General features: G+C 45.4%; 1 protein-coding gene across 1 annotated transcript in view; it reads left to right on the top strand.

Moving 5' to 3' along the window:
- Positions 1–27209, top strand: part of LOC115468216 (solute carrier organic anion transporter family member 2B1-like) — a 143423-nt gene that overhangs the window by 94062 nt on the left and 22152 nt on the right. The window contains exons 13-14 of the mRNA XM_030199750.1: positions 18019–18191; positions 26036–26100. Coding sequence (XP_030055610.1) covers positions 18019–18191; positions 26036–26100 — 238 coding nt within the window. The remainder of the gene's footprint in view (positions 1–18018; positions 18192–26035; positions 26101–27209) is intronic.

Genomic DNA, 27209 nt, shown 5'->3' with positions numbered 1-27209 from the left:
TGTCCAGCAATTCTTCTCCTTCCCCTTCCCTCCGCTCCGTCCAGCAACTCTCCATTCTCCCCTGCCCTCTCCTCCATCCATCTCCAGCAAATTTCCTCTCTCCCTTGCCCCCTCCATCAATCCCTGTTGTCCGGCAATTCTCCTCTCTCCCCTGCCCATCCTGTTTATTTCAATCCCCTTCCCCATTCTATCTGGCATCTCCCCTGCCCCCCCTCAAAAGAACGACAACGTGGATGCAGCAGCTCACAGGTTTGCTTGCCCTGTGTTTTGAGCGAACGGCGATGGCTGCGCGGAGGAGTGGAAACCAAATCGCTTCTTTCTGGCTGGCTCACTTCCACTCCCGAAGTTGCAGCGTAAAAGCAGCAAGCAGCGAGCCAGTCTCGACTCCGTCCTTCACTTCCTGCCCTCTCTCTGTGCCGTCCCGCCTTCCTCTGATGTCATTTCCTTTCAGGCGGGCGGGACGCTGAGAGGGCAGGAAGCGAAGGACGCGGAGTCGAGACTGGCTCGCTGCTTGCTGCTTTTACGCCCGCTGGCTGCTGCGGGCAAAAAAGCGAAGTCATCGTCGTCGTGGTAGGTGAGGGTCCCAAAAGACTGGGTGGGCCCAGGCCGAGATTGGGTGGGCCTGGGCCCACCCAGGCCCACCCGTAGCTACGCCCCTGGGTAGTGTGCTCAGAAAGGAAAGGGCAAATGTTGCTGATATTATAGAGAAAGAAAATACAGGTTTTAGCAGTCTGATGAATATGTGCAGAGAAGGAGAGGGAGGAGTCGAAGATGACCCCAAGGTTACGAGCTGATGAGACAGGAAGGATGAGAGTGTTATCCTCAGAAATAGAGAATGGGGGAGGAGGAAAGGTTGGTTTAGGGGAAAATTAAGAAGCTCAGTCTTGGTCATGTTTAGTTTCAGATGGCGCTGAGACATCCAGGCAGCAATGTCAGACAGGCAGGCTGATACTTTGGCCTGGATTTCGGCTGAGATTGCTGGTGTAGAGAGGTAGATCTGGGAGTCATCAGCGAAAAGATGATACTGAAAACCATGGGATGAGATCAGAGTACCAAGGGAAGAAGTATAGATGGAGAAGAGAAGAGGTCCCAGGACAGATCCCTGAGGTACACCAACTGATAGTGGGATAGAAGTAGAAGAGGATCCACTGGAGTATACACTAAAGGTACGCTGAAAGAGATAAGAAGAAAACCAGGAAAGAGCAGAGCCCTGAAATCCAAGTGAGGACAACGTATCAAGGAGTAGGCTGTGATCAACAGTGTCAAAAGCAGCAGATAGATCGAGAAGGATGAGGATAGAATAGAGACCTTTGGATCTGGCTAGGAACAGATCATTGGAGACTTTAGCAAGCGCTGTTTCAGTTGAATGAAGGGAGCGAAAGCCAGATTGAAGTGGATCAAGAATAGCTTGAGATGAAAGAAAGTCAAGGCAACGGCGGTGAACGGCACGTTCAAGTATCTTGGATAGGAAAGGGAGGAGGGAGATGGGGCGATAGTTGGAAGGACAGGTAGGGTCCAATGAAGGTTTTTTTAAGGAGTGGTATGACTACGGCATGTTTGAAGGCATCAGGAACAGTCGCAGTGGACAATGAATGATTAAGCATATGACAGATAAACGGGATGACAGTAGGAGAGATAGTGTTAAGTAGATGGGTGGGAATAGGATCAGAGGAACAGGTAGTTAGTTTCGATGAGGAAAGAAGATGTGTAGTTTCCTCTTCAGTGATTTCAGAAAAGGAAGAAAAGGAGGCAGGGGTTGGAGGGTTGAGAGAATAAGGGAAGGAGAGGTGACCTGGTTGAGAATTCAAGTTTAATCTTGTGAACCTTATCATGAAAGAACTCAGCCAGAGTCTGGGGGGAAAGTGAAGAGGGGGTTGGAGGTGAAGGCACTTTGAGGAGAGAGTTCAGTGTGGCAAAGAGACGACGAGGGTTTGAGCCAGCTTTACTCATGGTTTCATAGTTTTCAATTGATAAAAAGGTATGTCAAATTGTGAATGAAAATGTCTGCTAAAATTATAAAATTGTATCACTCCATGGTGCGACCACACCTTCAATATTGTGTACAGTTCTGGTGACCACATCTCAAAAAAGATATAATGGAATTAGAAAAGGTACAGAGAAGGGCAATAAAAATGATAAAGGGGATGAGACGACTTCTCAATGAGAAAAGGCTGAAGCAGCTACGGCTCTTCAGCTTGGAGAAAAGATGGCTGAGGGGAGATATGATAGAGGTCTATAAAATAATGAGTAGAGTGGAACAGGTAGACGTGAATCACTTGTTTACTCTTACCAAAAATACTAGGACTAGGGGGCATGCAATGAAGCTACAAAGTACTATATTTAAAACGAATCGGACAAAATATTTCATCACTCAACGTGCAATTAAACTCTGGAATTCATTGCCAGAGGAAGTAGTAAAAGCAGTTAGCTTAGCGGGTTTTAAAAAAAGGTTTGGCTGGCTTCCTAAAGGAAATTTTTTCAAAACCTAATACAATCAATGGTCCTAAGCCATGCAGATTACTGCAATGGAATCTACGCGGGATGCAAAGAACAACTCACAAAAAAACTCCAGACCGCCCAAAACACAGCAGCCAGGCTGATATTTGGTAAAACGTTTTGCAAGTTCTAAACCCCTCTGAGAAAAGCTGCACTGGCTCCCAATCAAAGAAAGGATCATCTTCAAAATCTGCACTTTGGTCCACAAAATTATGTACGGCATAGTCCCAGGATACATGACAGACCTCATAGATCTACCAACCAGAAACAGAATCGGATCATCAAGATCATACCTAAACCTACATTACCCAAATTGCAAAGGACTTAAATACAAAACAATCTACGCATCCTGAGTCAGTAACCCCCAAGTCAGACAAACTGTGCCTCAAAACATACCCATTCACTAAGTACTACTACTAATCATTTCTATAGCACTATTGTGTATTCAGTGCTGTACACATTATATACAGGTACTTACTCTGTAAGTTTTTGTACCTGGAGCAATGGAGGGTTAAGTGACTTGCCCAAGTTCACAAGGAGCTACAGTAGGAATTGAATCCAGGTCACCAGGATCAAAGCCTGCTGCACTATTCATTAGGCTACTCCTCCACTTTCAAATGGAGGAGGTTTGTCGTCTGGTGTGACAGCAAGGCCCTAGATCCTTTTTCTTGTCCTACATGGACCCTGCTTGAATACTGTCTACACTTATCAGAATCTGGTCTCAAGACCAACTCCATAAGAGTTCACCTTAGTGCAATTAGTGCTTATCATCAACGTGTAGAGGGTAAGCCTATCTCTGGACAGCCTTTAGTTGTTCGCTTCATGAGAGGTTTGCTTTTGTCAAAGCCCCCTGTCAAACCTCCTACGGTGTCATGGGATCTCAACATCGTTCTCACCCAGCTGATAAATGCTCCTTTTGAGCCACTGAATTCCTGCTATCTGAAGTACTTGACCTGGAATGTCATTTTCTTGGTGACTGTTACTTCAGCTCGTAGAGTCAGTGAGCTCCAAGCCCTGGTAGTCCATGCTCCTTATATTAAGTTTCATCATAACAGAGTTGTCCTCTGCACTCATCCTAAGTTCTTGCCAAAGGTGGTGTCGGAGTTCCATCTGGACCAGTCAATTGTCTTGCCAACATTTTTCCCCGTCCACACACCCACCCTGGTGAGGACAAGTTGCATACCTTGGACTGTAAGAGAGCATTGGCCTTTTACGTGGAGCGGACGAAGCCCTATCGACGGTCCGCCCAGCTGTTTGTTTCTTTTAATCCCAATAGGATGCGAGTTGCCATTGGAAAACACACCATTTCTAATTGGCTAGCAGATTGCATTTCTTTCATTTATGCCCAAGGTGGGCTGACTTTAGAGTGCCATATCATGGCTCATAATGTTAGAGCCATGGCTGCGTCAGTGGCGCACTTGAAGTCAGCTTCCATTGAAGATTTGCAAGGCTGCAACGTGATCATCAGTCCACACATTCAGGGCCGTGCCTAGGGTCTCTGGTGCCCCCCTGCAGACTATATGTTGGCGCCCCCCCCCCTTACACACACGGAGCTCACAGCTGCATGTCTCTCTTGGCCAAACCGTCAGTTGCTCTCACTCTGTTACCGGGCAGATTTTCTAACAGGAGCTGATCATCCAATCAGAGAGGTCTATTTGAATGCAGATTAACATACAGACACTCTAATGGGAATTTTTAGTCAAAAACACTAGATAAACCCTTCGTTTTTGGATCAAACTTCACAGTTTTGATCAAAGCCATGCCCTAACATTAAGGCTGTAAACATTTCCATCAATTTTTACCCATAAATATGCAAATGAGAACCTCCCAAAAACGGACTAATTTGCATACAAATCTGAGCATATGACAACCAAGCACAGACTCCCAGCACCTGAATTCTGCAATTAGATTTAATGCAAATACTTTTAAAACTTAAAAAAAGCAATCAGATTTTCACTTACCAGCTCTTCCTCTTTGAAACTACTGTTGAAACCATGAGCCAATGAAATGGCTTTTAGCTGTAGATATCCCAGAATACCTGATAATTGCATACATCATGCCTGCCTCTCGGTGTACATGATGCTCAGAAAAAAAACCCCAAAAACTTTGAACCACTTACAGATTTTAACAATTACACTATTTATTTTTTATTTCTCCCCAGTCTCACTTGCACACCTCCCTCCAAACCTGTTCTCTTTAATTTGAATGTTGTTCACTTCAAGCTCACCCCGAATGAGAAGTTGTTCCCACACCAAAGACATATATAGCACTCGTTGCATTCTTTTAAGCAACTTCAGCAGAGGTGTCTGCCTCAGTTAACGCTGCTGGGCTGCCTTCACTTTCTGAAGGGGGAAGGGCAGGGGAGAGAGGAGAATCACAACTACAGGTAAAAGATTTTGCAAGTGAACAGACCTGGGCGGCACCCTCCAGAGGTTGGCGCCCCCCTGCAGTGCTTACCCTGCTTACCGTGTTGGCATGGCCCTGCACACATTCACATCTCACTACTGCCTTCAGCAGGACACCCGACGCGACAGTTGGTTTGGGGTTTAGAATCCAACTCCACCCCCCCAGGCCCATTTTTATTCTGTTCCAGGCTGCACTCTCAGTTAGTAGTTTCTGTTTTTAGGTCAATCTCAGTTATGTCCTCACCGTTGCGAGGCCCAATTCACCTTCTTTTGTTGTTTTGAATGAGCCTGGTGCTAGGGATACCCCATGTGTGATGATATCTAGCCTGCTTGTCCTCAGAGAAAATGAAGACACATACCTGTAGCAGGTATTCTCCAAGGACAGCAGGCTGGATATCATCACAACCCACCCTCCTCCCCTTTGGAGTTGTTCTTCTTCTTCTCGTTTTGCTTGTTATATAACTGAGGGAAGCGCGCGGGCGTCGCTGGCAGGAAGTCACTCGCAGATGCGCGGTGCGTTGTCCCTGTGCATGCCGCACAGCTCTAGAGCTTTCTAAATTTTTTTTGATTAGTTCCGGTCTCCTGGGCCGTCGCGGACGACGACCCATGCGTGATGATATCCAGCCTGCTGTCCTCGGAGAATCCTGCTACAGGTATGTATCTTCATTTTATCCGCTATATATATATGCCAGATCATTTTACGTGATACAGTTCAAAGTCCATAATTATTATCACAGTCTGATAAGTTTTTCTTGATCTGTGTTCCCCTTATCTGGCTGATGAGTTGTTCAGTCTTTTTAATGGAATGTTAGGTCATCTGTCCTTCTTTATCGCAAAGGATCTCAACGCCACTCATTTCCTGATTACCGGCGAGTGAACCATTCTGGCAGAAGCCACAGAAATAGTTAATAATAGCTGAGAGTCGATGCCCCTGACGATGCTAGAAGCGAAACATGTAGGGCCTTGACAAGTTTAACTAACGGGTTAACGCTGGCATCAAGACAAGTCCTATTGAATCGCCAGAAGTCAAGAAGCAGAGGGAAAGAATGAAAGTTTTCAACATAAAAGAAAGTGAGATTAGGAATTATTAGGAAAAGAATGGAAAACAAAAATAAGAATGTATTGCTCCATCGTGCGACTGCAATTCTGGCCATCGCATCTTAAAGAAGATACAGCGGAATTAGAAGAGATACAGAGAAGGGCGATGAAAATGATAAAGGGAATGGGACGACTTCCCTATGAGGAAAGGCTCAAAGCGGCTGGGGCTCTTCAGCTTGGAGAAGAGGTGGCTGAGGGGCGATATGATAGAGGACTATAAAATACTGAGTGGAGCGGAACAGGTAGACGTTAATTGCTTGTTTACTCTTTCCAAACGTACTAGGACTGGGGGGCGCACAATGAAGCTACTAAGTAATAAATTTAAAATAAGCCATGTTTTCATTACTTATGGAAGGTTAATAAGTCTATACAATACCTGAGGTATTTTATCCCTTCCTTGTCTCAATATTTAAACATTGATTTTCACAAATAGAAACTGTAGGATATTCTTTTCTTTTTTTCATTTTTATATGCTCTTAAATGTTAGTGTATAAGCTTACTAACTTATTTCTCTAAATAATGATATTATAGTAACATAGTAGATGATGGCAGAAAAAGACCTGCACGGTCCATCCAGTCTGCCCAACAAGATAACTCATATGTGCTACTTTTTCTGTATACCCTACTTTGATTTGTACCTGTGCTCTTCAGGGCACAGACCGTATAAGTCTGCCCAGCACTATCCCCGCCTCCCAACCATCAGCCCCGCCTCCCACCACCGGCTCTGGCACAGACCGTATAAGTCTGCCCAGCACTATCCCCGCCTCCCAACCACCAGCCCCGCCTCCCGATCTTGACTAAGCTCCTGAGGATCCATTCCTTCTGCACAGGATTCCTTTATGCTTATCCCAAGCATGTTTGAATTCCGTTACCGTTTTCATTTCCACCACCTCCCGTGGGAGGGCATTCACCACCTCCCGTGGGAGGGCAGATAAACTATATTATTAGATAATACTACAGTACTCAGCTGTGCATATTATCAATCACTCCAAATGATTGAACATATGGTGTAATTCTACGTACCTCGTTGCACTGAATCCCTTCCTCCTCCAGCACATCACATTAAGTACTTTAGTAGTAATGGTTAACATTCATAATATGAGCATATAGTACTTATCTGGAGATGGTGGGGTAGTTCACCGTATCCCACAATGAGACATGAGTTTCTCAATCGGAGTGAATAATAAACGTGACTGTGTGCTCGTGCTCTCGTAAAACAGTCCCACACGTTTCTCAAACCTGTTGTCCTTCCATCCGTAGGTACTCCCTCTCCCTTCCTCTTACAGATCTTCCCAACACTAGCTGTGTTTCGCAGTATAGGCGGGTTAATAACTCTAAAAGTCAAGACACACAGCTTCACACACGCTGTGTATTACGATGGATACAAGACACGCTCTAACCAGCAGTATCAATTGTTATTCTTTTTTCTTTTTTTTATATTTATCTCTTTTTGTTCTTTTTATCCTTTTAAGTGGAGAAAAAGGCTTCAGTATCGCCACCCAGCCGGCCAGAACTCAACCAACTGTAAGGCGTAGGCCCGGCGCACCATCATTTCGCCACAGAAAAATCCACAATATGCGCAAGTTTTCTACCTTCCATCTAGACAGCAACAAACATTACAAAATCAACCCCTGGATGTTACAGCTTTGTTAGAAACTTCAGACTCTGAACAAGTAATACCAGCCACGTTATTGGCTACAGTTGTTTTGTCTTCAGACAAACTTTGGATATTTAAAATTGTTCTACAAAAATCGTGAAAAACTTTTCAAAGGGTTAAAAATTAGTGTATATCCTGATGTATCAAAGGACACACAAGTGCGCCGGAAAAGATTTCTTCAGAAAAAGCAGGAAACGATTCAACTGGGAGCGACTTTCTTTTTAAAATTTCCATGCAAGTGTTTGTGTTTTATGATCCATCCCAACTCGAGACATTTATTACATCTAGGAAGACAGCTGGAACAGTAGTTCCAACTAGTGAAGCTGTTTGAAATTGGAATATAGTGTCCTTTGTACGCCTCTGCCACTCTTTTGAAATTAAGTTTATTTCTTAGTAATATACCTTCAATGATGTTTGTATTTTGAACTCCCAATTTGAGGACTTGTATTGGTTTGAGGGAAGTTTCATGAATGATATATTTCCTTTCATATTGTAACCTCATTATATCCAATTTTTCTGGACAAGTTTGTATACTTGAAAAATTGAAATTTAATAAATAAACAAATTTAAAAAAAAGAAAACTCCACAATAGTCAATATGTGCACAAAATACTGCTGAGCATCTCATGTATCCACAGCACACAGGATTAATATCTGTGCATTACTTTCCTTTACAATTGAATAATATGTGACAGAGCCAGTCTGATAAGAATTTAAGTCACATATTATTCAATTGTAAAGGAAAGTAATGTACAGATATTAATCCTGTGTGCTGTGGATACATGAGATGCTCAGCAGTATTTTGTGCACATATTGACTATTGTGGAGTTTTCTGTGGCGAAATGATGGTGCGCCGGGCCTACGCCTTACAGTTGGTTGAGTTCTGGCCGGCTGGGTGGCGATACTGAAGCCTTTTTCTCCACTTAAAAGGATAAGAAGAACAAAAAGAGATAAATATAAGAAAAAAAAATAAGAATAACAATTGATACTGCTGGTGAGAGCGTGTCTTGTATCCATCGTAATACACAGCGTGTGTGAAGCTGTGTGTTTTGAGTTTCAGATTGATAACAATACATTAGCTTGAGTGGATCAGCAGGTTAATAACTCTGCCAGAATCTTAAGCGCTTTAGAGTTGTTCCTATACAAGAAAAAAACCTATAAAATATTTTATAAAATACATGTATATGCACTAATTCGTAATAGCACATGCATGCACAAAGCTGCTTCTGCCATGGAGCAGGTGTAACTTTGGGCAGTAGCTTTCGGGGAGGCAATTTTATAAAGGTGCAACGTGTGCATGCGTGCCTTGACCCATCCTCTTATAAAATTACCCCACACGGCCAGAAAAATCATCCTCGGTGCGGGAAAGTCTTAGTAGCCTGTCGGTATGCAATGTGCATGGGTAATTCTGGTAGTTTTTTTGAGGAAGAGGTATTTGCTTAAATAGGTACCACTGGATGAAATTGCCCATAGACTTTATATATTCTTTTTCTACAAGCAGAGGAGAATGGGGAAAATATACGTACAGATTTTAAAATGCCTTCTGGACGTGTATTTGACTTCTCTGCTCTGGTCGTGGGGACTGTGATTTTCAGACAGGCCAATTCATCTTGGGTAAATCAGTTTTCCCGAGTAAATATCTTTTGAAAATTGGCCTCTCCATGACCTCATAATTATCCTTGGGTTAGTATTCTGCAGGTGTGGTGAACAATTTTTAAAATGCCAGCTCCAGCATTATGTAAAAAAAAACCCCACCAAAAACCTGTACATTCAGCGCTGCTATCTGTATAGTCAGTAGCACTGAATGTATGTGTGCAAGCGGTAACAGCACAGAGAGAGCTGCTTTCAACCAAATAGGTGACATTTTGGAATCGCACCTTTTGGTTCTCATTAGCCCCTGACACAGCCCTTAGAAGGGCAAAACATAGCCATGTTGGGCTTTTTTTGCATTTAACTGCCACCTGTTTTTTTTTTTTTTGCCACACTGAGAGGGGCATAATCGAACGAAAACGTCTATCTCCATGGGCGTTTATCTCCGAGAACGGGTCCGTGAAGGGGCGGACTGAACCGTATTTTCGAAAAAAATAGACGTCCATGTTTTATTCGACAATTTGTGAGCTGGGCGTTTTTGTTTTTCAGTGATAATGGAAAATGAAAGCGCCCAGCTCAAAAACGAATAAATCCAAGGCATTTGTTCGTGGGAGGGGCCAGGAGTCGTAGTGCACTGGTCCCCCTCACATGCCAGGACACCAACCGGGCACCCTAGGGGGCACTTTTACAAAAACAAAAAAAAAAGGTAAAAGAGCTCCCAGGTGCATAGCACCCTTCCCTTGTGTGTTGAGCCCCCCAAATCCCCCTCAAAACCCACTGCCCACAAGTCTACACCATTACTATAGCCCTAAGGGGTGAAGGGGGGCACCTACATGTGGGGACAATGGGTTTGGGGGGCGGTGTGGAGGGCTCCCATTTACCAGCACAAGTGTAACAGGTGGGGGGGGGGATGGGCCTGGGTCTACCTGCCTGACGTCCACTGCACCCCCTAATAACTGCTCCAGGAACCTGCATACTGCTGCCAGGGAGGTGGGTATGACATTTGAGAGTGAAAATAAAAAGTTGTGAAACATCATTTTTTGTGGTGGGAGGGGGTTAGTGACCACTGGGGGAGTCAGGGGAGGTCATCCCCGATTCCCTCCAGTGGTCATCTGGTCATTTAGGGCACTTTTTGGGGCCTTATTCGTGAAAAAACAGGGTCCAAGAAAAGTGTCCTAAATTCTAGCTACAAACGCATACTTTTTTCCCATTATCGGTGAAATGCGCCCATCTCTGTTCGGCAGATAACCACGCCCCAGTTCCGCCTTCGCCACACCTCTGACACGCCCCCATCAACTTTGTCCGCATCCGCGACGGAGTGCAGTTGAAAACGTCCAAAATCGGCTTTCGATTATACCGCTTTATTCGTTTTTGTGAGATAAACGTCCATCTCCCGATTTAGGTCGGAACTTGGGCGTTTTTCTCGTTCGATTATAAGCAGGTGAATGTATGTACAGCTCTAAAGATAGCAGTGATGTTCAACCACCATGAGTATAGCTAAGCCAAGTGGTTTAAACCAGGATAGCCTTGTTACTATCCTAACCTAAGCCACATAGCTATATGGATAGCGGCTGAATGTCACCAGCCGTCTGTAGAGGGAGGTGGATGCCCTAGCTCTGCCCCTGTACTATCCAGATAGTGCTGGAACACTCTGAAAGAATTTTCAACAGATATGGGGGTTTGTACATTGAAAGGACAATCTAATATAATAATTTGCTCCTCCAACATTCCAATGTGTCTCACTGGGATCGTAACCACCTGCTGACATCACTCCTTCAACGTTCTCCTCCAAAGTTCCAATGTGTGTCACTGGGATTGTAACCACCTGCTAACGTCACTCCTCCAACGTTCTCCGTCCCCCCTCCCTCCCAGTTCCATGGGACCCTGGAACTGGGACGGAGGGACGGAGGGACAGAGGGAGGGGGGACCCTGAAAATGGGAGGGAGGGGGACACTGGAACTCGGAGGGGGGGAGGGAGGGAGGGGGGCCTGGAACTCAGAGGGAGGTGGAGGGGGCAGGGAAGAGATGCTGCACATGGATGGATGGAGAGGGCAGGGCACAGAGGACGTTGCCTTTATATGGATGAATGCAGGGGAGAGAGCATAATGCAGAGGAGGGAGGGGACCCTGAAACTCGGAGGGAGGCAGGGAGGGGACGACCCTGGAACTCGGAGGGGGCGGGACGACCCTGGAACTTGGAGGGGGAGAGGAGGGACCCTGGAACTGGGAGGGGGGGGGGGGCCCTGGCACAGCATTAACAGATAGAATCTAACAGCCACTGCAGGATCTAATTTAGTATTCCCCCCCACCCCTAGGACAACTCCTCATTTATAGTCAGTTATTGTAATTAGGGTAACAAGCAAGGAGTGCTCTTATAGAGTTTTAAATACAGTTCATCACCATCTAAGATGGAAATACTAAATAAATCATACAATACACTATATAAAGTAAAAGACACTTTTATATTAGGCTAATATCCTTAATACTGTAGCAAGTTTTAAAATATTGGAAAACTCAAAAACACTAAGATGGAGTCAGCAGTCCAGCAGCGAGAGGGGTGCTATCCAGTCTTTTGCATTGAGTGTCACATGTATGATTATCTCCCAATTGGTGAGATGTCATATGTTTGCGCCCGATGCAAAGAGCTCCTAGCTCTTAGAGAACATGTCCGTTCTCTTGAGGCTAGAGTAGCAGACTTGGTGGAGCTGAGGGAGACAGAGAGGTACATAGAGGAGACCTACAGGGATGTTGTAGAGAAGTTCCACCTCCAGTCTAGTAGCCCTTGTGCTACCTTGGAGGAGGGAGGTCTCCTAGAAGGAGAGCATCACCCTGGTGAAGTAGGAAGTACTCCTGTAGCCAGGACCTGCCCACCAGGGGGTGTACTATCCTCTCGCACCGAGGATATGTCTCCAAGTGCTGCCCAGGAGGGTAAGGTTAGGACAGCTGTTGTAGTTGGTGATTCGATCATTAGGCATATAGATAGCTGGGTGGCTGGTGGACGTGAGGATCGCCTGGTGGCTTGCCTGCCTGGTGCGAAGGTGGCGGACCTCACGCGTCACCTAGATAGGATTTTAGATAGTGCTGGGGAGGAGTCCGCTGTCTTGGTACATGTGGGTACCAATGATATAGGAAAATGTGGGAGAGAGGTTCTGGAAGCCAAATTTAGGCTCTTAGGTAGAAAGCTCAAATCCAGATCCTCTAGGGTAGCATTTTCTGAAATGCTACCTGTTCCACGTGCAGGGCCCAAGAGACAGGCAGAGCTCCAGAGTCTCAATGCGTGGATGAGACGATGGTGCAGGGAGGAGGGTTTTAGATTTGTTAGGAACTGGGCAACATTCTGGGGAAGGGGGAGCCTATTCCGAAAGGATGGGCTCCACCTTAACCAGGGTGGGACCAGGCTGCTGGCGTCGGCATTTAAAAAGGAGATAGAGCAGCTTTTAAACTAGAAATGGGGGGAAGGCCGACAGTCGCTCAAAAGCGCATGGTTCGGGAAAAGGTATCTTGCAAAGATACCTCACAAACAGGGAAGATAGGGTTTCTGGATAGTGAGGTTGCACAACAGACCGTGGTAGACCAGGTGCCCTTAAATACAACTAAAGATCAGACAAAAGATGTCAAATCAATAGTGTCAGGTACTAAGCATCATGCAAATAAGAACAACAAACATACTCTGAAATGTCTATATGCAAATGCTAGGAATCTAAGAAATAAGATGGGAGAGTTGGAATATATTGCACTAAACGAAAAATTGGATATAATAGGCATTACTGAGACCTGGTGGAAGGAGGATAACCAGTGGGACACTGTCATACCGGGGTACAAAGTATATCGTAGTGATAGGGTGGACTGGACTGGTGGAGGGGTAGCATTGTATATTAACGAGAGCCTTGACTCAGATTACAAATTCAGCAGGACACAAATCACACCTTTGAATCATTGTGGGTTGAAATTCCATGTATAAAATGGAAAAAAAACGGTGATAGGAGTGTACTACCGTCCGCCTCGCCAGGATGAGCAGGTAGACACAGAAATGATAAAAGAAATCAGAGACGCGAACAAAATGGGCAATGTGATAATAATGGGTGACTTCAATTATCCAAATATAGACTGGGTAAATGTAACATCGGGACACGCTACAGAGATACAATTCCTTGATGAAATCAAGGACAGCTTTATGGAGCAACTGGTGCAGGAGCCGACGAGAGAAGGAAAAATTCTAGACTTGGTCCTTAGTGGAGCACATGATCTGGTGAGGGACATTATAGTACTGGGGCCACTTGATAACCGTGACCATAATATGATCAGTTTTGATATTGACCTTGAAGTAACTGTACACAGAAAGTCAAATACGTTAGCGTTTAACTTTAAAAAAGGAGACTATGATAAAATGAGAAGAACGGTAAAAAAAAAACTTAGGGGGGCAACTGAGAGAGTAAAAACTGTACAACAGGTGTGGACGCTGTTCAAAAATACCATCCGGGAGGCCCAGGCCATACATATTCCGCGAATTAGAAAAGAAAGACGGAAGTCCAAAAGACACCCGGCCTGGTTGAAAAGTGAGGTGAAGGAAGCTATTAGGGCTAAAAGAAACGCCTTCAGAAAATGGAAGAAGGAACCGTCTGAAAATAACAAGAAACAGCATAAGGAGTGTCAAAGCAAATGCAAGGTGCAGATTAAGAAGGCCAAGAGGGAGTACGAAAAAAAGATAGCATTAGAGGCAAAAAAACATAGTAAAAATTTTTTTCGGTATATTAAAAACAGGAAGCCGGCAAAAGAATCGGTTGGGCCGCTGGATGACCGAGGGGTAAAAGGGGCGATCAAGGAAGACAAAGACGTAGTGGAGAGACTGAATGAATTCTTTGCTTCGGTCTTCACCGAGGAAGATTTGGGTGGGATACCGGTGTCAGAAATGGTATTTCAAGCGGACGAGTCGGAGAAACTTACTGACTTCACGGTAAACCTGGAGGACGTAATGGGGCAGTTCGGCAAACTGAAGAGTAGCAAATCTCCTGGACTGGATGGTATTCATCCTAGAGTACTGATAGAATGAAAAACGAGCTTGTGGAGCTACTGCTAGTGATATGCAACTTATCCTTAAAATCGAGCGTGGTACCGGAAGATTGGAAGGTGGCCAATGTAACGCCCATTTTTAAAAAAGGCTCCAGGGGAGATCCGGGAAATTATAGACCGGTGAGTCTGACGTCGGTGCCGGGGAAAACGGTAGAGGCTATTATTAAAAACAAAATTACAGAGCACATCCGAGGACATGGATTACTGAGACTAAGTCAGCACGGCTTTTGTGTGGGGAAATCTTGCCTGACCAATTTACTTCAATTCTTTGAAGGAGTGAACAAACATGTGGACAAAGGGGAGTCGGTTGATATTGTGTATCTGGATTTTCAAAAGGCGTTTGACAAGGTACCTCATGAAAGGCTACAGAGGAAATTGGAGGGTCATGGGATAGGAGGAAATGTCCTATTGTGGATTAAAAACTGGTTGAAGGATAGGAGTGGGGTTAAATGGGCAGTATTCACAATGGAGAAGGGTAGTTAGTGGGGTTCCTCAGGGGTCCGTGCTAGGACCGCTGCTTTTTAATATATTTATAAATGATTTAGAGATGGGAGTAACTAGCGAGGTAATTACATTTGCTGATGACACAAAGTTATTCAAAGTCGTTAAATCGCGACAGGATTGTGAAAAATTACAAGAGGACCTTACGAGACTGGGCGGCTAAATGGCAGATGACGTTTAATGTGAGCAAGTGCAAGGTGATGCATGTGGGAAAAAAGAACCCGAATTATAGCTACGTCATGCAAGGTTCCACGTTAGGAGTTACGGACCAAGAAAGGGATCTGGGTGTCGTCGTCGATAACACACTGAAACCTTCTGCTCAGTGTGCTGCTGCGGCTAAGAAAGCGAATAGAATGTTGGGTATTATTAGGAAAGGTATGGAAAACAGATGTGAGGATGTTATAATGCCGTTGTATCGCTCCATGGTGCGACCGCACCTTGAGTATTGTGTTCAATTCTGGTCGCCGCATCTCAAGAAAGATATAGTAGAATTGGAAAAGGTGCAGCGAAGGGCGACTAAAATGATAGCGAGGATGGGACGACTTCCCTATGAAGAAAGACTAAGGAGGCTAGGGCTATTCAGCTTGGAGAAGAGACGGCTGAGGGGAGACATGATAGAGGTATATAAAATAATGAGTGGAGTGGAACAGGTGGATGTGAAGCGTCTGTTCACGCTTTCCAAAAATACTAGGACTAGGGGGCGTGCGATGAAACTACAGTGTAGTAAATTTAAAACAAATCGGAGAAAATTTTTCTTCACCCAATGTGTAATTAATCTGGAATTCGTTGCTGGAGAAAGTGGTGAAGGCGGTTAGCTTAGCAGAGTTTAAAAAGGGGTTGGACGGTTTCCTAAAGGACAAGTCCATAAACCGCTACTAAACGGACTTGGAAAAATCCAAAATTCCAGGAATAACATGTATAGAATGTTTGTACGTTTGGGAAGCTTGCCAGGTGCCCTTGGCCTGGATTGGCCGCTGTCGTGGACAGGATGCTGGGCTCGATGGACCCTTGGTCTTTTCCCAGTATGGCATTACTTATGTACTTATGTACACTCTCTCTCTCTCACAGACACACTCGCGCTCAGTCTCACTCTCTCTCTGTCACACACATACACTTGCACATTCACTCTCTCTCTCTCACATAGTCACTCTCACACACACTCTCTCAAACATACACACTCCGAGGAAAACCTTGCTAGTGCCCATTTCATTTGTGTCAGAAACGGGCCTTTTTTTACTTCTATTAGATTGTAAGCTCTTTGAGCAGGGACTGTCTTTCTTCTATGTTTGCGCAGCGCTGCGTACGCCTTGTAGCGCTATAGAAATGCTAAATAGTAGTAGTAGTAGTTCTATAAATAAGGCAGTAATATTTGTGTGCCTTAATGTTTACAATACTAGCATATACGTCCATATATGTCAGTATGTCGCCCAAACGCTGTAGCATGTATTTGACAAGGGAGGTTGGAGCATGGGCAGAACCATAGGTGGGGTTTCCACTTAAGGCTGATGTAAATGCAAATGGCGAAATGTTAGGCACCTTGAAACTAGATTGCGCTAGTATTCTGTAATGGAATCTGGGTACCTGGGTTCCCTTATAGAACAGGCGCCCAAACGGAGGGAGGTGCTCACTAAATAGAGGCCGGCGGAAACCAGGATTTTCGGTTTCAGCTGTAACTCGATCCGCGGCCAAAATTTGCTGCTTGGTCTCAGCTGAAAGCAAAACAAGCTCCGCCCCTGCCCCTGAACAGCACCCCTTCGCTTCCCCTGCAACCAGACATTTTCCTTCCTAGACCCGCCCATGAGCCCCGCTGAATCAAAATTTAGGGCTGGTCTGTCTCTGCCATTAAAGTTATAAACCCTTTGTTTCTAAACTCACTTATTTACACTTTCAAATCATTCACATGTGTAATAGCTTCCTGCATGAATAAGGTTACGCTTTCTAGAAGAAACCGGCACAATATGAAACAGATATGGCGGACTGTTGAGTTCGTCATCGAGCACACAGCACTTGTATTGTGATGCATACAGATGATTGGAGGTGGCGTATTTAATCAGCCAATGGAGGGTCAACAGACATACAGTGTTTTTCCATGAAGAGCAGTCATCCAGCGTTTACGTGGAAACACTTTTACAGCGTCCAAGCGGAAGGCGTGGCGTCTGTAGGAAAAGGACTACCTAGCTGGCAGGACTGAGTTCTGATCATTTGTGCATGATATAATGTATAAGTATGGTAAAACATATGTAAAATAAGAAACAGCATAATGTGTGCAGTTTAAAATGTAAAACCAGTTGTTTTGTATTTAAATACAGGTGGTGCAAGGTGAGTGGAGGAATGAATGTGTGAGGTTTTAACATTAGGTAGCAGTGCTGCTGAGGTTAGTGGGCATTGCAATACAATAAAAACGTTTTTGTGATATGAAAAAAAATACTGGAGTCTTTGTGTAATAGATATTAAAAGTGACTCTGGAATTAAAAGAGTTATCCCCTAATTAGTCATTTTAATAATATACCAGTCCCATGCACTTTTTTTATTTTATTTTATACTAGCCGTTGAGCCCGTAAAAACGGGCTGGTATTGAGGTTTTCCTCCCCCCGCGGTCACCACCGCTCCCCTCCCCCCCGCGAAGTCGCCACCGCTCCCCCCCCCCTCGAAGTCGCTGCCGCCGCCACCCCTCCACCTGGCCCGGGCCCTCTCTTTACTTTTGAACTTACACATCCATTCGCCGAACGCAGCAACGCACATCAGCTGAGCTGCCCCTTCCTTCTCTGCCTGTGTGTGTCCCGCCCTCGCTGACGTTACGTCACAGGAGGGCGGGGCCACAGGCAAAGAAGGAAGGGCTCACTGCAGCTCAGCTGATGTGCGTTGCTGCGTTCGGCGAATGGATGTGTAAGTTCAGAAGGGAAGAGAGGGCCCGGCCGGGTGGAGGGGTGGCGGCAGCAACCTCGGCGGCGCGGTTTCCCTCTCTGTCCCACCCCCCCCGTCATCACGTATTGACGCGGGGGCGGGACAGAGAGGGAAGTCTCTAATGCGCATTTGCGAGTGAGTCGGTCACTCGCCATTTATATGTTTGATGACTTTCTTTTTTTGAGAATCTTGTCAGTTTCTCATATATGCTTTTAAACTTCCCAGTGTTCTCTTTCTCCTGAACTAATGATTTTTCTGTGAATGGCTAATTCATTTGTTTTCTTTTTCCCAACATGCAGAAGTATACACAGTGCAAATGCATCATCTCTACCAGCAAAGGATACGGCACTGCCAAACCAGGAAGCTGTGGATCAGAGTGCTTTTTCTTCCTACCACCCTTCATCTTATTCTGTTGCTTGTCTGGAATTCTAGCAAGTATTTCGCATACACCTTCCTACATTATGATACTCAGGTGATATGCAATGCCTCTTCCTTTTCTGTATGCATGATGAGCTTATAAATCTACAGTCTATCTGCACACTATCTTTTTAATGTGTCCAGTGGCGTAGCGAGGTGGGCTGCCACCCGGGGCGGGGCGGTTCGCCGTTGCACCCCCCCCCGGGTGCAGCACGATGACATACCCCCCCCTCGACGCATCGACACCCCCCCGACCCAGTGCCCACCCTCTTCCGTCCAACCAGCTCCCTACCTTTAGAAAAATATCGGAATCCGAAGCGAGGCGCAGCGCCTGCACGTAAAAGCAATGTGCACCATCTCATCGTCGGGCCTTCCCTCGCTCTGTTTGTCCCGCCCTCCGCTGATGCAACTTCCTATTTCCGCAAGGGCGGGACAGACAGAGCGAGAGAAGGCCTGATGAGACGGTGCACATTTCTTTTACGTGCAGGCGCGAGGCGCTGCGCCTCGCTTCGGATTCCGATATTTTTTTTAAAGGTAGGGAGCTGGTTGGACGGAGGAGGGTGGGCACTGGGGGGGGGGGGTCGATGCGCCAAGGGGGGGGAGCTGGAAGGGAGCACCCCCCCCCCCGAGCTGACACCCGGGGCACACCGCCCCCCCCCTTGCTACGCCACTGAATCTGTCCATTTACTAACATGTCCATCTGCTGTGAAAAATACAAGAAGGAAAAAGAACTTCAGTGGCTCGGGTCACGTCTATGGTATAACTTGGGCTAATGACCCGCCTACTTCTTCATTAGTTCTTTAAAAAAACTACCAATTTTTAATTACCTCATTTAAAAAAGGTTATCAATAGAAATCAAACAAAATAAAACATGGAAACGAAAATAAGATGATACCTTTTTTATTGGGCATAACTTAATACATTTCTCGATTAGCTTTCGAAGGTTGCCCTTCTTCGTCAGATCGGAAATAAGCAAATGTGGTAGATGACAGCAAATGTGGTAGAATCATAAGAGATCTACAGCCTCTACTCCAGGAGGATGAATTACTGAAAGAGATATAAGCGAAACATCCAAGCATTTCATTGACAGTCTAACAGGGTGGGGGTGGGTAGGAGGTGTGCATGGGGACATCAAAGCATTTCATTGATAGTCTAACAGGATGGGTGTGGGTAGGTGAGAGGAGGGTGATAAACAGAGAAATACAACTTTATAGTTTATAATGGGCTAGAAAACCCAGATCCTTGTTAAGTCCTGTCTGTTGGGTGTCAAAATATTCAATCATTCTGACTTTAAAGGTCTTACGTTCCTGTATTGTTTTAAAGTTACCTTTCAGGATTCTTACTATGAAATTACTGGTACAGTGTTCTGGTTTTGTAAAGTGCTGGCCCACAGGGGTGGGAACCTGACTGGCACCAGCTTTCTTCATGTTATGTCTATGTAGATTAAATCTTGTCTTCAGCATCTGGCCTGTTTCTTCAATATAGCATCCTTCGTTACATTTTTTACACTGAATGATATATACCACATTGGAAGATGAGCAAGTGAAAAATTCCTTTATGTTGAATATTTTTCCTTTGTGAATGACTGTGGGGTCCTGTGAAATGTTTTGGCATAGCTTGCAGCTGGATATATTACAGGGAAATGTGCCCTTCTCTTCCTTTTCAGTCTGTGTTGGGAGTTTACTTCTGATTAGCTTGTGTTTTAAGTTGGGTGGCTGTCGGAAGGCCAGCACTGGTGGGGATGGGAATATCTCTTTCAGTAATTCATCCTCCTGGAGTAGAGGTTGTAGATCTCTTATTTTCCTCAGTTTTTCCAGCTCTGGATTGTATGTCACTACAAGGGGGATTCTCTGTGGGTTTTTTCTCCTTGTACTGTAGCAGATTCTCCCTGGGTGTTTTGAGGGAGGAGGCAATATTCTTGGAGATTATTTTGGGGTTGTAGCCTGTCTGAAGGATGCAGTCAGGCTTTTAAGGTGTCTGTCTCTGTCCCCTGGGTCAGAGCAGATACGGTGGTATCTTGTGGCTTGGCTGTAAATAATGGATCTTTTTGTATGTGAAGGATGGAAGCTGGAGTTGTGGAGGTAGCTGCATCTGTCTGTGGGTTTCTTGTATATAGATGTTTGTATACAGCCATCACTGATTGAGACCGTGGTGTCTAAAAAATTGACTTTTTCTGGGGAGTAGTCAATTTTGAATCTGATTGTAGGATGGTATGTATTGAAGGAAGAGTAAAATTGTTTCAGAGTTTCTTCCCCCTCCGTCCAAATCATAAAAATGTCATCGATGTACCGGTAGTATTTTAGAGGTTTGGTCTGGTATGTATTCAGAAATGTCTCTTCCAGCTCAGCCATAAAAAGGTTGGCATATTGGGGTGCTGTCCTGGTGCCCATCGCAGAGTCCATTATTTGTAGATAGATATCATTGTTAAAGCGGAAGTAGTTGTGAGTTAAAATAAATTTGATTAATTTTGTAATAGTTTCTGGTGAGTATTGATGGTCCAGTGTGGATGTTTTTAGGAGTCTCCCACATGCAGCTATGCCATCTGCATGTGGAATGTTGCTGTATAGTGATTGTACATCCATCGTGACCAGAAGGGTGTTTGGTGGTAATTGCTTGATATTTTTCAATTTATTCAGAAAGTCTGTGGTGTCTAGTATGAAGCTGTTAGTTTTGTGCACGAGAGGTTTCAGAATTCCCTCTATGAGTCTAGATATTTCCTCCGTGAGTGTGCCGATACCTGATATGATTGGTCTGCCAGGGTTTCCAGGTTTGTGGATTTTGGGTAGCATGTAGAATGTGCCCACAGAAGGCTGGTTTGGTATGAGTTTCTTCAGATGTGGTTGTGCTTGTGTAGGAAATGTTCTGATAAGGTCTTTTAGCTGCTTTGTATAATCCTGTGTGGGGTCCTCAGTTAGTTTCCTGTAGTATTTATTGTCTGAGAGCTGTCTGTGCCCCTCTTCAATGTATTTTTTTGTGTGTCCATAATTACCACTGTGCCTTCTTTGTCTGCGGGTTTGATGATAATGCATTCGTTAGTTTGTAGAGTTCTTATGGCCGCTCTTTCTGGTGGGGTAAGATTGTACAGAATTATCTTTTGTTTGTTGGAAAGTTATGATTTTATCCTATGTCTGAAACTTTCTATGTACATACATACATACACCAAGGAAGATTTGGGTGGGATACCGGTGTCGGAAATGGTATTTCAAGCAGACGAGTCAGAGAAACTTACTGAATTCACAGTAAACCTGGAGGACGTAATGGGGCACTTCAGCAAACTGAAGAGTAGCAAATCTCCTGGACCGGATGGTATACATCCTAGAGTACTGATAGAACTGAAAAATGAGCTTGCGGAGCTTCTGTTAGTGATATGCAATTTATCCTTAAAATAGGAGGTGGTACCAGAAGATTGGAGGGTGGCCAATGTAACGCCGATTTTTTAAAAAGGTTCCAGGGGAGATCCAGGAAATTATAGACCAGTGAGTCTGACGTCGGTGCCGGGGAAAATGGTAGAGGCTATTATTAAAAACAAAATTACAGAGCACATCCAAGGACATGGATTACAGAGACCAAGTCAGTAAAGGCTTTAGTGTGGGGAAATCTTGCCTGACTAATTTACTTCAATTCTTTGAAGGAATAAACAAACGTGTGGACAAAGGGGAGTCAGTTGATATTGTGTATCTGGATTTTCAAAAGGTGTTTGATAAGGTACCTCATGAAAGGCTACAGAGGAAATTGGAGGGTCATGGGATAGGAGGAAATGTCCTATTATGGATTAAAAACTGGTTGAAGGATAGGAAACAGAGAGTGGGGTTAAATGGGCAGTATTCACAATGGAGAAGGGTAGTTAGTGGGGTTCCTCAGGGGTCAGTGCTAGGACCGCTGCTTTTTAATCTCTCTATATAAAACGCACCTCCAACATTCTAATGAAGCCTCACTTTCCCAATGTTCTAAAATGAGGCGGCAGAGACCACTTTTTGAACATCAGTGTTTGCCCCGCCCACGCGCTGCTGATTGGCTGTGCCTCAGGTGATGCACACAAAGTACGGTTCCACCTCCCAAACACTCACATGGACTTAGAAACCACCAAGCCTTTGAATGGGACCGGTGCTGCAGAGGAGCAGGAGTGGGACAGCGAAGAAAATGCAGCGGCGTTCAGGAAAAAAAAAACAAACACACACGAGTCCCGCCCCTTCCTGAGGAGGGGGTAGCTACCAGCACGGGGACCAACCGTGAGGAAAGCGCGGACGAAGAACGCCACTAAACAACCACTACATCGCGGACCTTACTCTGCAAGCTGTTCATGCGGTGAGTCTCCAAGCCGGCGTTCAGTGCCTACAACAGAGACTTCCAAACACATGCGCCCTCAGCCCCGCCTCCCCTACAGAACGCCATCCACATTCCACACTAAAACCAAACCAACCCTCCCCCCCAAAAAAACCACCCAAACGGAAACCTCCGGCGCCCAACTCCCCCCTAAAAAAAATGGATCACAGCCCACCTGAGTGCCCAGCTGAAATCAGTGCCTACAAGGAGACCTCCAGATACATGCGCCCTCAGCCCCGTCCCCCCCTACAGAACACTACCCACATTCCACACTCGGAAAAAACCCCATATCTACTCCTACTGCCTGCCTGCAACGGATCCCTCTGGTTTCAACAAAAATACAAGTGCCTACAAATACCACATCAGAGTGCCCTGCTGAATTAAGATTACTGTATCACACTCACACGCAGAGAATCACCCCCTACCAGCCACAAAAAAACCCCACATCTAATATGGACAATCAGCATCACTCACTAACACACATACATACAACCAAACTGCCCACCACCCAAAATGCCACACACTGCCATGGACAGACAACATCTTGCTTTCACACTCATACACACACACTCCCTCCCCCAACCCCCTTAATACAAAAACTGAAACAGTAAAAACCTACATCTCTCTCTTACAAACACCCACAGAATCCCACAATCCCCCCCCCAAAAAAACACAAACACTCATACAGAACACCCCCCCACAAAATGGCACACACACCCACAGACACCCACAACCCCCCTCAAAACCACAAACACTCATACAGAACAACGCTACCCTACCCCACAAACACCCCTCCCCCCCCAAAAAAAATAGCATACACCCATAGACCCCCACAACCCCCCCTCAAAACCACAAACACTCATACAGAACAACGCTACCCTACCCCACAAACACCCCTCCCCCCCAAAAAAATAGCATACACCCATAGACCCCCACAACCCCCCTCAAAACCACAAACACTCATACAGACTTTACAACTTTAAAAAAAAACTCTTTTCCTTTTTAAAAAAAAATATATCCCTTAATATCAAACAGAAAAAGAAAACAAAAAAAAAAACAACACATGCTAGCGCCCGTTTCATTTGTTTTGGAAACGGGCCTTTTTTACTAGTATATTTATAAATGATTTAGAGATGGGAGTAACCAGCGAGGTAATTAAATTTGCTGATGACACAAAGTTATTCAAAGTCATTAACTCACGAGAGGATTGTGAAAAATTACAGAAGGACCTTACGAGACTGGGTGACTGGGAGGCTAAATGGCAGATGACATTTAATGTGAACAAGTGCAAGGTGATGCATATGGGAAAAAAAACCCGAATTATAGCTACGTCATGCAAGGTTCCACGTTAGGAGTTACGGACCAAGAAAGGGATCTGGGTGTCGTCGTCGATAATACGCTGAAACCTTCTGCTCAGTGTGCTGCTGCGGCTAGGAAAGCGAATAGAATGTTGGGTATTATTAGGAAAGGTATGGAAAACAGGTGTGAGGATGTTATAATGCCGTTGTATCGCTCCATGGTGCGACCACACCTTGAGTATTGTGTTCAATTCTGGTCGCCACATCTCAAGAAAGATATAGTAGAACTGGGAAAGGTGCAACAAAGGGCGACAAAAATGATAGTGGGGATGGGACAACTTCCCTATGAAGAAAGACTAAGGAGGCTAGGGATTTTCAGCTTGGAGAAGAGATGGCTGAGGGGAGACATGATAGAGGCATGTAAAATAATGAGTGGAGTTGAACAGGTGGATGTGAAGCGTCTGTTCACACTTTCCAAAAATACTAGGACTAGGGGGCATGCGATGAAACTACAGTGTAGTAAATTTAAAGCAAATAGGAGAAAATCTTTCTTCCCCCAAAGCATAATTAAACTCTGGAATTCGTTGCCGGAGAACGTGGTGAAGGCGGTTAGCTTGGCAGAGTTTAAAAAGGGGTTGGATGTTTTCCTGAAGGACAAGTCCATAGACGGCTACTAAATGGACTTGGGAAAAAATCCACAATTTTGGGAATAACTTGTATAAAATGTTTGTACGTTTGGGAGCTTGCCAGGTGCCCTTGATCTGGATTGGCCGCTGTCGGGGACCTTTGGTCTTTTCCCAGTATGGCATTACTTATGTACTTATGAGTGCAAGTGCTGCAACAGCTTGAGTCAGAAATTTGATTCATGTCTGCAGTTCAGCAGTATTAATGAGTAAGCCTTGATGCTGGTCTCTAAATGGATCATTTGAGCAGATAATAGGCTTGTTTATACAATATGTCTATTATTTTTAATTAGATAATGATCCCATACCATCCTCGTAGCTTTACTTTGCACTGCTTCCATTTTTTTGACATCCTTCGCAAGGTACGGCCTCCAAAACTGAACACAGTACTCCAGGTGGGGCCTCACCAACGTCTTATACAGGGGCATTAAAACCTCCCTTCTTCTGCTGGTCACACCTCTCCCTATACAGCCTAGCAATCTTCTAGCTACGGCCACCGCCTTGTCACACTGTTTCGTCGCCTTCAGATCCTCTGATACTATCACCCCAAGATCCCTCTCCCCATCCGTACCTATCAGATTCTCCCCGCCTAACACAACTATTACCGTTTGATCCACAGGTCTGCTGTCTCTGATTGATCTATTCCTACTTCCTGCTCATAGCCTTGATCTCTCTTGAATTGCTCAATGTCGGCCAAATTATGTGATGTTCTAATTCATTTACTTAATTATTGTAAACCACACTGAACCTAAGAAAGGGGATTTTAGCGGGGTATAAGACCTAATTTGAATTGAATTGAATGTTGCCCATGTCAGTGTTTAATAATCATTGGCAGCAAGCCTGAGGCTTTTACCTACCTTCCTTGATGAAAAAATGTTTTGTGGTTTTGTTTCATGCTGTGTATACTTGTATTGCTGGGGTTTGGCAGGTTATTATTTCGGGCCTTTTTATTAAAGCTTAGCATGAGCTTCTTAGCATTTATTGTGCGCTAATGCCATTAGCACACACTAAGCTTTAGTAAAAGAGTCCCTTTGTGCTTAATACTCTAGTTCTCCTGTTTTCTGGATGACATTGTCACTCGTCTCTGGGGTCCTTTTACTAAGGCGCGCTGAAAAATGGCCTGCGGTAGTGTAGACGCGTGTTTTGGGTGAGCGCAGAATCATTTTTCGGCACAGCTGCAAAAAAATGGCTTTTTAAAAAATTTTTGCCGAAAATGGACATGCGGCAAAATGAAAATTGCTGCGTGTGTCCTTTTTGGGTCTGAGACCTTAACTCCAGCCATTGAGTTAGTGGTAACGTCTCACGTGGTAACTGTGCGGTAATCGTCTACGCATGTAGAATGATGACTACTGCCCGGTTTTTGCTGTGCGCCAGAAAATAAAATTTTTTTTCCAGTGTGCGTAGCGGATGCACGTCAAAAATGAAATTACTGCAAGGGCCATGCGCTAGCTCAAAATTGGCATGTGTTGGGCGCGCATAGGTGCCTACGTGGCTTAGTAAAATGGCCCCATTTTGATTTATCTTGCTTTTTAATGGAGAATGTGTCACAGGTATGCAGTGTTGCTTTAGGTACTGTATTTGTGATTGTTTTGCAGGAGTGTAAAGCCAGAAGATAAATCTTTCGCTGTGGGACTACAGTATATGATTATGCGAGCCTTCGGTAAATGAAATTTTATTTTGAGTTCAAATTTTTTGTTTGAAATGGGGTAAATTCAATAAATGACACCTAAATATATCAGTGCCAAAATAAACCCACAAGAGTTATTCTATAAGCCATGCCTAAAGTTTGGCGTGGTTTATAGAATAACTAGCTGTTAAGCCCATTAAAACGGGCGAGATTTGTGTTTTGCAAAATGTAATAATTCTCACCTCCATCCATCCATGTCCAGCAAACCTCCTCTCTCCCCTGCCCTCCCCTCCCCCGATCCATGCCCAGAAACCTGCTCTCTCCCTTGCCCTCCCCCCCATGTCCAGCAGCCCTCCTGTATCCCCTGGCTTCCCCCCGTCCACCAACCATCCTCTCTCCCCTGCCCTCCCCCCATATCCAGCAACCCTTCTCTTTCCCTTGGCCTCCCCCCCACCCTCGTCCACCAACCCTGCTCTCTCTCATGCCCTCCCCCCATGTCAGCAAACCCTGCTCTCTCCCCTGCCCTCCCCCCCATGTCCAGCAGCCCCCCTGTCTCCCCTGGCCTCAACCCATCCACTGACCATCCTCTCTCCCCTGCCCTCCCCCCATGTCCAGCAACCCTCCTCTCTGCCCTGCTCTCTCCCCATGTCCAGCAACCCTCCTCTCTCCCCCCTGCTCTCCCCCCATGTCCAGCTACCCAACTCGCTTCTGCTCCCTCCCCCCTCCGTGCTGGGCCCCCTGCACTGACATGAGAGCACCTCTCACCTCCGTGTGAACGCGCTGCAGGCAGCAGCAGATCGCTCTGCTGCTGCCTGCAGCGCTTCCACACGGAGGTGAGAGGCGCTGTCATGTCAGTGCAGGGGGCCTGATACGGAGGGGGGCAGGAGCAGCGGCGGCGGCGATGTCGGGGGTGGGGGGGTGGAGGTTGGTGCGCCGGCGATGTTGCTTCGTCTCCAGGCTCCAGCGGCAGCGTCCGTTTCCCTCTCTGTTCCGCCCTCTGATATCATCATATCTTGACGCGAGGGCGGGACAGAGAGGGAAGTCTCTACTGCGCATTTGCGGGTGAGTCGGTCACTTGTCATTTATATGTTTGATGCTTAAGCATGATGGTTGCACGTAAATATAGGTGCCACCGTTTGCAT

The sequence above is a fragment of the Microcaecilia unicolor genome, chromosome 4 (assembly GCF_901765095.1).
Source record: "Microcaecilia unicolor chromosome 4, aMicUni1.1, whole genome shotgun sequence".
Classification (NCBI taxonomy): domain Eukaryota; kingdom Metazoa; phylum Chordata; class Amphibia; order Gymnophiona; family Siphonopidae; genus Microcaecilia; species Microcaecilia unicolor.
This window is presented reverse-complemented; position numbering and strand designations above follow the sequence as displayed.